Consider the following 13559-nt stretch of genomic DNA (forward strand, 5'->3'; position numbering starts at 1 on the left):
ATCGATTGAAGCTGAATAGATTATACATGGACAGTGCCTGGTGAGCTTATAGCTGTTGTGCGTTATGCACACCCGCCCTGCTTCACAGGGAACCCCCGTCTTTTTTAAAGTCTGCCTGATAGAAAGAGAGAAGGCCTGTGAGGTCGCAGGGGCAAAAGAGACAAAATCTTCAGAGGCCTGAATTCACTCTGTAAACCAAGTGAAGCAAAAAAAGATAGAAATTGTGCGTTTTGCTTCAAGGGCCTGATTTTTGAAGGGCAAACGAAAAGAAAAACCTAGCTTGCGCAAAAGCATCCGAGATCCCAAGTTTCAGGTCGAGCAAAACAAAATCGCTCATCTTCCTATGAAATTCCGAAATTTACTGTGGCAAAGGTGTCCAAATAAGATTTGACATTTGCCTTGGATTTAAAGAAATGAAAAATCGCACCTTTCCAGTTGAATGCCCGAGTTTTGACGGGCATGAGAGAAGCCAAAAGCAAATCGTGCAAAACAACTAATCCGCCCGAATTTCACTCGCGGGAAAGGCAAACCGAAACCCAAGTTCGCACATTTGAACAGAGAGGGCCGAGTTTATCACAAAATAAAAGAAAAATCGCCCGAGTTTGTAAATAAAATGTCAAGAATGCATTTACCTCCTCATTTGCTTCTTTATATACCCTTTTCATTGCTTTTTCAAAAACTTTTTTTTTTTTCAAAAAAGTGCTTATTGTTTTATTTGTTAATTTTCCAAAAAATTGCTTTTTGTTTTTTTGCCACTTTTCCAAAAAACATTTTTGGCTTTTAGTTGCTTTTTTCAAAAAATCTTTTTTTTTTGCCTTCTTTTTTCCTCCAAGTGACTTTTATCAATTTAACTTTATATTTAAAACCCTGAAAAAATTTCTTTACAAAACAATCAGTTATTAAGTTGCTGAAGCTTAGACAACTTAATTTAATTATTTCCTGCACAACTGCCAAATTTACGGAAAATAATAAAATAGCTCAAAATGTGAATTCTGACCCACCATTAATATTCTGAGTGCATATGAAATCGATCTATGTGCAAGTTGATGTTCTTCCAAGATGACACACTTCTCCAAGAAGTGTGGATTGCTCCCAGAATGTTGAATCTGCACACAAATGGTACCATTGTATTCCTCTTGGCTCTTAGAACAGAACTCTTTGCTATTGTAAGAATACTTTCCCAATAATGTTGGTGTTCTCGATGAAAGTTGGGGGTTTCCAAAGATGTTGGAATGAACCAAAAGAGGTTCATTACAAGGTAAATATAGAAAAAAACATCAAATATTTACAGCAAAATAATACAATTTTCCAATTAGATCATATATCATCTTTTTCGACTCAACATTAAATACATTGTGAGGCACATAAAACTATAATTTAATCCATTACTAGCATAAATTCGTTTGACAAGCACACAACCAAATAAAAAAATGATTAAATGCAATTAATTGCAAGAGTGAACAATCTATGAAAAATGTGCAAACACATTATATAGGTTTCCTCATAACTCAGGAATGTAGAATCAACCAATTCAGATTTAGGCTCATAGGGTTACACAAGATGCATCGGATAGCTTGAATTGAGCAAGATGGGGATCAGAACACAACTCTTTTACCCAAATCAATTGTTTCCAAGTTATCACTGTTGGGGAAACTTGCACCCGGACACTCAAGCAAAACATTAGGTGTACCTATCCAACACATGATAGTTGAAGCACATTATATAGCAACCAATGAGATAATATCATAACATATGTCTAATTAGAAATCTTCTATCCACTAGCATGACTCAGATATAAAGATGCGCACTAAAATAATCATAGTGCTGAACTCAATGAACTTATGCGTAATGACATATCATAGTGGAAGTAGTGAAAGTTCAAACTGAAAACACTATAGAGTCCATATAAAAATCCATGTGTAAATCCAGATATAAAATCCATAGTTGAAAAACTCGGACTCGCCACGGACTCGGCAAACCAAAAATTTGGACTTAGACTCGGACTCGTGAAAGACTCGTGAAAGACTCGGCAAGGACTCGGCCAAAAAAAAACATAAAGAAATTAATGCATTTAGAGAACATAAGAGCCATAATTGAAACATTACACGTGTCACATACTCATAGTTTCAAACTTTCAACTCTAAAATGTATAATACCAAGATTTCTTCAATGCTAATTATGCTTTTATATGGAGCATAATCAGACTCAGAGGTTAAATTTTCCCTACTTCCATCGGCGCAATTTCCCCCTATATTTTTCGACGGGGGTTTGGGGGCGTCGGGTGTTATTTTTCTTTTATTTTTCACCCCCTCAATTATGCCAAATGAAGGCAAATTTTTTTTTTAAAAACTCAATTTTAAAGCTTGCATGACATTTTTTCTGAGTCGCGCGAGTCCATTTGAAAGACTCGCGAGTCTATGCAAAAGACTCGTGCGAGTCCTTGTAAAAGACTCGTGAGTCTTTTAGATGGACTCGCTAGGACTCGCCTCACGATTCCTTGGCGAGTCGACTCGTGGCTCCCATGGACTCACGAGTCTGTGGCGAGTCCATGAGTTATAAAACTATGATAAAATCCATACACTTCAATGGCAATCTTCATGAACATCACCAGAAAGTACGATAATTAGTAGCGAAACACAAAATGAGTCCAAGCATATGTATATCATACAGTTGAATCCAAAATACATGATCCGTACACCTCGATGGCAATACAAATATAATATTGTTGGCAAGTATGATATAGTATCAAATACAAAACACAATGAGCAACAAAATGAGGTGCAAAAGCTTGGGCCTTATAAAAGGAGGGATTCAAACAGAGCCAAAAGAAGAGGGTTGAGAGAATGGCTCTTGATATATACCGTTTGGATGATCAATGAACACTAACATTGATTATCCCATCCCAATTATGAGGTGCCTCTAGATTCATTCAGAATGAAATATCTGCTGTTCCACATTATAATTTGAAGTTCAATTACACTTTTTGCCTTGTCGTTCTTTTACATTTAAACTTTTCCTTGAGTGAAGTACATAGGCTCCAACAATAACCTCCTTGTGGCATGGTAATTCTTGTAAATTTTATCTAAGCTTCTCATCCGGGCATGGCCAATGCGAAGATAATTGACTCTCAACTGTAGATAATACCCCTAAGTTGACTCTTGCATTGACTAATACATCTGTGGGACTATTAGTCTGTTAGAAGAAATGATTGAAGGAGAGATGCTGATACTTTCCACAGAATATGGTTCTATGCCAGGGGCCCTGCCATTAATCTTTGTATTGATGATAATTTACAAATTCTCTTCTATAACCAACTTGTCTATCCCTTGGGGCAGGAGAAGCTCTAGGTCAATCCACAATTACCAAAGCTTCTGTCTCATTGTTACTTCCCCTATGAGGGAAAAAGCATAGGCAAGCCACCTTGAGATCAGAGAACAAAGCCCGTTCCATCCAGACCAGGATTGCCTTGGGAGGCCCAATCAAAATCGATCTGCAGCCTCCCTTAATTGAGTGCAGACTAGCTTACATGGGATTGGTCCTCACAAGGAATTCTTCTCCCACAAAAAGGAGAATTTTAAAGTTGTATTTAGCTATATGTAAATGAGGAAGTTAAATTAAATGCAATCTCTAATGTTTTGTGTTTGATAAATCTTCTTTTGTTGGTAAGGGTGACTCTGCAAATGAATTTTGTGATTGGGTAAAGCTGAAATTGCTTTTGATTCATGTTTTATAAATTTAAAAAAAGTTATGGCGACTTATATATTATCACTTTAATGAAAATCGTTTCTCTATGGTTGGTAACATTGTATTTGTAATTTTTTATGTTCATTATTAGTTTCTTCTATATTCTGTACTTGTGTATTTAATAATGTTTAACTCATGTTCTTTAGACGAATCACTGTTCTTATGATTGCAGATTACAGATGACTACATGGAAGATCTTGCTGTAAATATCAAAGTAAGTGATATTGGTTTTTGTTGGAAAAATTATTCTCTTTCTTATGTTTAATGGAGTACCTTTGGCTCTTTCTCATATTCTTAGATTGTATAATGTGCCTCTATCAGGCAGCCTCAAACTGTCAAAAATAGTGCCTTTGATATTGTAATGGGGGTAGGGATGAGCATCTTTTTTTATGAATTTTTACTTTTCCAACTGGTGTTAATTACAGGTTGTGGCAGGATTAGAATTTTCTTGCCTTTTTTTTGATTCTCTAGTTATGATGCTTGATGAAAATTTGAAACATATTTCTCTTTGAACGAACCATTTATGCACATAACTTTACTCATTCCAAATTTTAGAGATTCATGGGCAGCAAATCTTGGATGTCTAGTTGATAGTAAAGAACAAAAATACATGCTATAATGGACAAAAGATCTTCAAGATATTTAGAGCATTTAAGATCTGTCATGCATTGATTTTCACTCATAATGAGACACCTAGTATATGTTAAGGATTAATTATCATGACAGTTTGTGGGATATAAATTATTTGTAGGTAGTTTTGAAATAGGCTGTAGTGCTTTGATGCCTTGAGACAAGTACTTATAATTTCTATATTAGTACCAACACAATCTTTGTATTATAGTTAGCATTTTACATTAATTTCCATTCCCTTCATGTCATTTCCAAATTCTAACTCCTTAAGAGGTCCCTATTGAGTTATATGAGGCAAGAATTGACTAAGAGAGGGCCATTATTATAATGGGCACTTTTTTTTCATTGTGTACAGACACAATTAAAATTGGTTAATCCAGTCTTAGTTTTGTCTTTGTTTTTCCATTGAATAATTTTTATTTGAAATGCCTGCCATACTTTGCCTCTGCACACATCATGTGGAGTGAAAATGAGTTTGTAGTTAGATTTATGTGGTTTATTTTCCAAATGTTCACCAAGACAAATAAATAATAATCAATCCTGCTTGGAAATGATACATATATTCCAGAATGGGGATGATACATAAATTCAAGAATTGGTTGGGGTGATAATAAATTCAAGAATGTAACTGATGAGAGTAGCAAGATTGCTGACAAGATAAAATGTACATAGGGGGATCTTATAAAAATCATAATTGGCGTGCAATGGTTTACTTGGTACTTATGTCATTTGGCACTTGTGTTAGCTTCAAACTACTATAATTAGGTTTTCATTATAAAAAAGCCAAAAAAGAAGCCTCCAAACAAGGACTGGAAACATCCATGAGAAAGGATGGCCAAAAAAAGCAAAATTCTGTGAAGTCTCATTCATTCATTATTAGAGTGAGAAAATTGTTTTCGGATGTGGTTGAACATTGGACTTAGTGCATACGAAGACACACAACACATAATAGAAAAGTTTGGGTGCCAAGAGTAGATGCAATCATGCGAGTATATTTTTTTTAGTCTAGAGGTATTAGAAGCTCAGATCTGCATATATTTTTGGGTAGGGGTAATAGGGTGTCCCATATATAGGAAATGGGTCTTGACAATATTAGATATTACAAAACAGACATAAATAGTATTTTCAAATATTAATCACTTTAAGTGTTTTTTTGGTTGGTTAATTGTTTAAAACGGACCCTTGGCTTGAATTGGGCAATAATAGAGCTCAGCTGATGGGACCACAAATGAGGGTCACTATTCCCTATCTGAAGCAAATTAATAGTCCTAACCTCGTGCATGCAACAATCCAATAAGTGCATGAAGCTTATGATCACCATAGCCTAGTAGGGGTTTGAACTTTGGTGGCTCTTGAAACGATGCCACACCTTTGTCAACGATCTTGTCAATGATGCCACACCTTGGCAACAATCTTGTATCTTGGCTAAGCAAGAAACAAGCTTCAGTATCCCTATCTACTGCAGAGGCAGAGTATATTGCTGTAGCAGCATGTTGTACCCAAGTATTGTGGATGAAACAAACCTTACAAGATATTAAGGTTGAGTTTGATCATCCTATCTCCATTTATTGTGACAATACGAGCGCCATCAGCATATCAAAAAACCCAGTTATGCATTCCAGGACAAAGTACATTCCAATCAAAGTTCATTTTCTAAGAGAGCAGGTTCTTGAGCAACAAGTGAGGTTGGAATATGTCCCAACCAAGGAGCAGTTAGCAGATATTTTTACAAAGCCTCTTCCAAAAGAAACTTTTGAATACCTAAGAGGGAAATTGGGAGTAGTATCACTCTCATCTTCTCATTAAATGCTTCTTGTGAAACATACATTCAGGAGAAGCAGATCACAAAGAGCAAAAGACCCCTTGCCATTGATGTCAAAGGGGGAGAAATTGGAGTGAGGGGGAGCAACCTACATTGAAAAGTTGCCATCAATGACAAAGGGGGAGATTGATGGAAATGTTGTCATTGATGTCAAAAGAATTAGATGTCTTTGATGTCAAAGATGTAAGAAGACAATTAGTCTTGTCAAAGGTGATGATTAAGGAATTGGATAGCTGTGATTTATATGGATTGGATAGCTGTGATTTAGATGAAGAAGACATCTACATGAAACCATTAACGATCAGAATTGAAGGCATCTCCATGATCAGACTAGTGATCAGTATTGAAGATGAACTCCATATACAAGATGAGGGTATACAGTGATCAATGCAGCGATCTGTTTACAAAGACAATGAACCACTAAGCAACAAACTGATATATAATGTTGTGCATGCACAGCAAGATATGACTACAGCAATAAATGGCTACAGAATACATATATGTTTATATACAGCAGCATATAGATATATGACTAAAGTAAATACACATACAACATATGGATGACTATCTGAAATTCATCTGCAGCATACAGGTGTATACATGTACACAGATACACAGAGAGTATATTATGCAGGTGCAGAAATTGAAGGAGTTTGGACGTGTAGCAAGTAATATGTAGAGATCAAGGATTAGTAATTAACAAACTGTTTGATAATACGTATCAAAGTGAAATATATACCATACATGTTGGTCAATTTTCTCAGTAATACACAATAAAATTAATAAGACAAAAAGCTATAAAGGCCAATCACGTTGAAGACATAGAAATTGTGGACTTTACAAGCAACGATTATCATTTAAGGCATTTATTAATATGTTACAAAAAGCATCGATTTGTTTATAAGAAGCAATTATATGCTAAGATGGTGATTTGTTTAAAAAGAAGTAATTATCAAAAGACAGCGTTTCTTTAAGTGACAGACAAAGACAAAAAGTCAGAGAATAAGACAGAACAGAACAAGACAAAAGACACATAAGACAAAGATGCAAATAAGACAAATGTCTTGGAAAAGGATATGGTTCATTAAAGGAAATACGAGTATTTTTGTTAAAGAATGTTTTCCCAGAAAGATGCGATTAAGAAGACTCGCCAAATGGTAACCTACGATTATTATACATGAAAAGGTGCAAAGTCTATCACACGAAAGAAAGTGATTAATATTCTTAAAGACAACGGTCTTCACATGAGGGCAAATTGTTTTACTAAGACAAATTCTTTGTCTCATATGCAATGTTGTCTTATTCAAAAAGGTAAACCTTTTTGTCTTATTCAAGGTCAAAAGGCAGCGCTTGAGATAAGAAAGGTTTGTCAATTAATTAATATAATATGTCTTTTAAGACAAGTCAGCAAAAAGGTATGATTTATTTTGAAGAGTTATATTTACGAAAGGAGGCGTCTCAAAGGAGGTATGAAGATATAATTTGTAAGAAAAAGAATATATCTATTGTGAAGCATCGTCTCTCTTATATGAGTCATATTCTTTCAAAGAAGATTTAAATACAATAAGAATATGAGAGTGTAGAATGCTGGGTGTAAATATTGAAAAGATTTGAATAGAAGAGTTTGAGCAGATTATGCAGATTTAAAATTTGTAAGAATTCCTTGGCCAGTCATAGAGAGGAATGAATGCAGTTCTGACAGCTATCCAGAGGAAATTATTAGCAGATGTTGATACGGAGACATTAAAAGAATACGATCAGAAGAATCTGGTGTGTATAACTCTGATTGAAGATCATAAGAAGAAATACGATTGTAACTGAATATATAGAAAGCAGATTTATGTTGAGAAGAATATTAGAGTGATCTTTAGATAGATTCTATGTAAATTTGGAAGCGAAAGAAATACAGAGAATATGTTAGTTAAGAATAAAACAGTAGACTGAGTGTTTCATTTGTGAATAACTACTATTGAGAATTTTTGAATGTGTAAGAATAGTCTTTGTGAAAAGAAAATTTTATGTAACTTATATATTGCAGTTTGTTGAGGAAATTATGATTAAGATTTAATCAGTTTATTTTGGTGAGTGAATAGGGTAAAGGGTGAGCTTTATCCTTGTGAGTGGCAGTTCACTAAACTAGTGAAGGGGTTGGACCCTGTTGTAGGTTGAAGCCTATGAATTGGAGTTAGGGAGTTAGAGCTTCTTGTAGGTTGGAGCCTACGAAAAACAGTGAGAGGAGTTGGAGCTCCTTGTGGGAGGTTGCCCACAAAAAGAGGTTGTGTACCTCTAAACATTTTGTAAAAAGAAATAATTAAGTTATAATATACTTATTCACCCCCCCTCTCAGTATATTTGAGTACTCTTCACTCCCTGTCCAACGAATAATATAGGCTAGCTAGGTATCCCATTAGGTTCTGCACAAACTTTCATATCTCTTTTAGGTCTTGTAATGGATGAGAGGTGAAAATAAAGTGCTTCACTATTTCAACTTCTTATAGAGAGAAAAGAGGACATATCTTGCCACCTCATTTAATAGGTTTGTAAAAATTAGGGAAGTGTTTTCTATCTAATAAAAATACAAGAAGTATACAATATTGCATCATTATATGAATACAACAGCCAGCTGATAATTATGATATGCATTAAGAATTTTCGATGATATTGTTATGATAACTATAACAATACCACATCCTCCTCAGCTCCAATCTTGTTTGAAATCACTCAAGCAAACTTGCAAATGCTGTTTGAGGAAATTGTATGGGTGAATATGCATAAAAGGACCAAAAATCCTTGGATTTTCAGTATATTTTATGCTTTTTTGAATTTTTCCTTTCGTTTTTGGCTATGTATATTTGCAAAGCATGTTTGGTGAGTACTTGCTGAAATAAAAATCAGCGTGCTTTATTGAAAGAATAACAAGCCTTTTATAGACAATTATAAGGTGGTTGTCCAAATTGGGAGTAACCGTTCACAAAAGTCAAATTGACTCTAAAACAAACTCTAAAAATATAAACTCCTACTTACTTCCAATTCTATCACAAAGTGTCTAAAATTATAACAACTAAATGACCATTAATAAACACACAGCTAAAAATAACAATTAATAATTCTAATACCCTCCCTTAATGGTCGTTCTATCAACTACCTAATTGATGACAAAATTTGCATATCAAAAAGCATAGAAGGCTGACTCCTTCTCTCAGAACGCTCTGCAATATGAGCCTGCTATTGCTCCCGAGACCCTCCCTAGTTGGACTTTTGATCAACTGACCTCTTTCTGTTGAACTTCTGGATATGTCCAGGTCCACCACAATAGTAACATGTGATTTTCTTCTTGAACCCCTCCTCAAGTGTGCGTTGTCCTTCCTACTGAGTGGACTCGCCTTTACCTTTGTCCTTGGCAGTAAACGCATTTTCGAAACTAGCCATATCAATGTTGCTACCAAATTGTTGTTTCCACCCGACTTGTTGCAATAGCTTATTGCACAACTCATCAAACTTCAAGTCAACATTAGTGGAAGTAATGTTGAGCATCTCAATAAAGTGTTCGTAGGATTTGGGCAAGCTCTTCAGTGTGATCACGATCATATCCTCTTCCTCCATCTTGCGACCAATAGCCTCCAATTGGTCATAAACTTCCTTGATCTTCTTAAGATGTTCTTGTAGTGGCAACTTCCCATCCATCATAACTGAGAACATGTTCTTCAAAAAGAACGCTCGACTCTTTTCGAATGTCTCAAGAAGATTCTTCAAGTGATCCCAAATCTCATTAGCTTTCTTGCCTAGTGGCACTTCTGGAAGCATCTCATTGGTGACTGATAACTTCAGCAACATAACTGCTTCTCGGTTACGCTCATGAAACTTTGTGTGGTCGTTGCCCACCATTGCAGGACGAGATTCTTTACCTAGAACAATCTGGTCAAGCCACTGGTACTCAAATTTAGAAAGCATCCGCTGCTTCTAGGTATTGTAGTTCTTGCCGTTGAAGCGCTATTTACCTTCCAACAAGATGATAGTCAACGACGGCGCCCCTCTCGTTTTCTTATGCACAAAAAAGAGGTCAAACTCCAACTTCAAAAAAAATCTGATTTTTCTATCAAAAATCAGTCAAAAACCTTCAGCAAGTGGCTAGCAAAAACCTCGAGATGCTAAAAAATAGGTTCAAAACCCTGACACAAAACCTAATGTGCGGATTTCTAAAAACCCAATTTAAAAAAAAAAAAAACATAATTTTTGTTGAAACCCTAGTTTGTGATCTGCAGAAAATACTACACAAAATCATGATTTGGTGGAAAACCTAGGCGTCTTTAAAATAGTTTGTCGCCTACAAAAGGTTGCAAAAACAATAGAGACGTGGCTAAAAAAAAATCGCATGCAGAAAAAAATGAAAAACACTACCGGCCAGAAAATTGTGGGCTTAGAAACGTTGTCGCGCGCACATAGAGGCACGGGCCGAACATACAAGCATAGAGGCGGTGCGAAAAACGTCGTCCAAAGAACATGCGCGGGTAACAAAAAAATCACGACCGAAAACCCTTCAAAAACACCCGCGAAAAACAAAAGATTGTGCACATAGACCACTCAAAAACACAAAAACTTAGATGCACATGATTTGCCTGCAAAAAATCTAGAACTGTGATTTATAGAGGGAAAAAACCCTCGAAAAATTTTAGACAAAAAAACCTTCAAACTTTTCCACCAGAAAAAAAAAAATAAGAATTCTGGAAATAAATTCTAGGTAGCTAGGGCATGAAGATTTTTAAAGGCTCATCACCAGCTCTGATACCATGAAATAAAAATCAGCATACTTTATTGAAAGAATAACAAGCCTTTTATAGGCAATTACAAGGTGGTTGTCCAAATTGGGACTAATCGTTCACAAAAGTCAAATTGACTCTAAAACAAACTCTAAAAATAGAAACTTCCAGTTACTCCCTGTTCCATCACGAAGTCTCTAAAAATATAGTAACTAACTAAATGATAAAAACAGCTAAAAATAACAATTGAATATTCTAAAACTTGGTGTGAATCTACACTGTGGACTTGCCAAAACTCGTCTATGTTGAGTGGCACCTTTGAGCATGAGTAGATTGTTTATTTGAAACCCTCATGAGTATTAGCCAAGCCTGCATTTATTTCGACTTTTAAAACTATGGGTGGTTTGTCGTTGACTAGAAATTGCTTTTTAGGACCTCATGATAATAATATATTCTATACAAACATAGTGCTTACCCTCTTAAGTTTTGGGTGCCTGGGATCAGCTTTACAGGCCTTTATACAATCCTCAATGACAGTTTGAAAAATAAAAATTTGATGAATACATAGCTTTGGGAAAGATTTGCGATTTAAGAAAAAAAATCATCAATGTTTTGATCAATGATGAGGTCATCTCTATTGTACGCGACCTACAAGTTTAGCCTCTAAAACATTGGCCTTCCAATATTTCACAGACAACTTTATCACCCTCTGCCCATGGTACGAACCCCCACAAATAATTCCATTTTTAACCACCCTTCCCCCTTCTCCTACACCCTTCAACTCCATGATTTCAACCTCTAAGGGTAAATATGTTGGCTGAATTTTGTGCTACGTGTGTAGGCGTCTTTGGCCCACTGTAGTTGCAAAATAATTATATTAGTTATTTGTAGTAAGTTTAGTGAGTTCTCAGATGTAAACTGTTGGAAGTTTCCGATGATTGGTAGTTGTCAGCAACTGTCAGTCACTTTATATAATCCTAATGTAAACGAGAACAAGGGATTGCATGTATGTGATTTCCTTGAGCAAAATGTATGAATGAAATATATTGATAAATCATCATGTATTACTCTTACGCATTCTTAGAGTTTTTGACATCTATTATACTGCTTACTCTGTGATATTTAAGCAAGTAGAATTAGGCAGTACATTTTTGTCGTTGCCTATAAGAATCCTAGTAGAATATGAATTAAGGATGAGGATGATGGTAATATAACGGGGCAACCAATGGAAGAATCGGTAAAATAAAATGAAGGGAAGATGATATCATGCAAGATCTTGTAAACTTGTGGGAGATCTCCATCAAGGAGCATGTTCGGAGGGAAGCCGTGAGGAGATAGATTCCTCAGGATGTGATTTGGAACAACTTACAAGTAAATGACAAAGTAGACCATCTTTTGAACTAATTACCAAGACTCCTTGCATGACACTTTATCATTCTAGAAGACCTCTGTGTAGAGAAAGAACAAGGACACCATCACCAACAAATACTACAATGATATGAGTAAAGGAATCGAATGGAAGAAGAAGAACATTATACCGATCACACTTACAAGAATTTGTGCCCTTATGTTGATTAAGGATGTGAAAAGGTTTCAAAGTAGTCATGAATCACTAGAGGGAAAAGTTAGAAGATACCTAAGGATAAATGGACAAAGGAAACAATAGAGAAGGTTGAAGGGAATGGTTAAAAGAATTGAAGGGTTTTTGATTGAAAACCCAAGCAAACCAAGGAGTAAAAGCTGAAAAGTAAGATTAAGTGTAGTTGGGAAGAGAAAAAGACATTCATGACTGAAGAATATGCAAAGGCAGAGTGAGAGGAAATAGCAAGGCATCTATTGCTTCCCAACGAAATGTACATGGATCTCATTGACCAAGCCAAAATCCATCCATACCATTAACATCGAATTAAGAGGAGTGGGGAGGAGAGCTTGTAGACAAATTGACAGAAACATATGAGCGCAATATACGTTGTATTGAAGAACTATTATTTATAGAAGAGCCAAGAATTGGAGGACCCGAGCCTAAAACCCAAGGATGAAGGGAGCATAGAAAAGATCTTGAGGGAAACTTGAGTGTGAGGAATGCTAAAGAAGGATGAGTAGAGGATTCCTATGTGGCAAATAATGCAAAAGATGCACCAGAATATATATATCAAAATTCTTTAGCCAAGTTCTAGTCGCAAAGGGCACACTAAGGAGGAAGAATGGTGATTCCCCTAGTAAGTCCAAATGTTGAGAGGCAAAAACTTCCAAAGTTTATAGGAAATGGATTGGAGGATCTTGTATGACATTGCAAGATGTGTGAAGCAATATGGAGAGTTTATAGTTAGGATGATAGAGCCTATTGGCTAAGAGCATTTTGAACAACCCTAAGAGGTATAGCAATAGATTGGTAGACAGAGTTAGAAGCAACTTTCAAAGCCACAGGGAACTTATGAAAAAAACGTTGAAGAAGAATTTAAACTCTCATGGGACAACATTGAAATCGTAGTCGAAATTTACAATACGAAGCAGGGGAAGCACGAAAATGTAAGAGTTTAGAATTGTAGGGTGAAGGAACTTCTAGTAAAATTGGAAAATCAATTGGCCAATGGTCTAAAATGGAG

The 13559-nt window shown here is 35.7% G+C and overlaps 1 protein-coding gene across 1 annotated transcript in view; it reads left to right on the plus strand.

The window, feature by feature from the left end:
- Positions 1-13559, plus strand: part of LOC131032438 (tubulin-folding cofactor B) — a 188294-nt gene that overhangs the window by 30124 nt on the left and 144611 nt on the right. The window contains exon 5 of the mRNA XM_057963410.2: positions 3917-3958. Within this exon, the coding sequence (XP_057819393.1) occupies positions 3917-3958 (42 nt within the window). The remainder of the gene's footprint in view (positions 1-3916; positions 3959-13559) is intronic.

Source organism: Cryptomeria japonica, chromosome 11, assembly GCF_030272615.1.
Source record: "Cryptomeria japonica chromosome 11, Sugi_1.0, whole genome shotgun sequence".
NCBI lineage: Eukaryota > Viridiplantae > Streptophyta > Pinopsida > Cupressales > Cupressaceae > Cryptomeria > Cryptomeria japonica.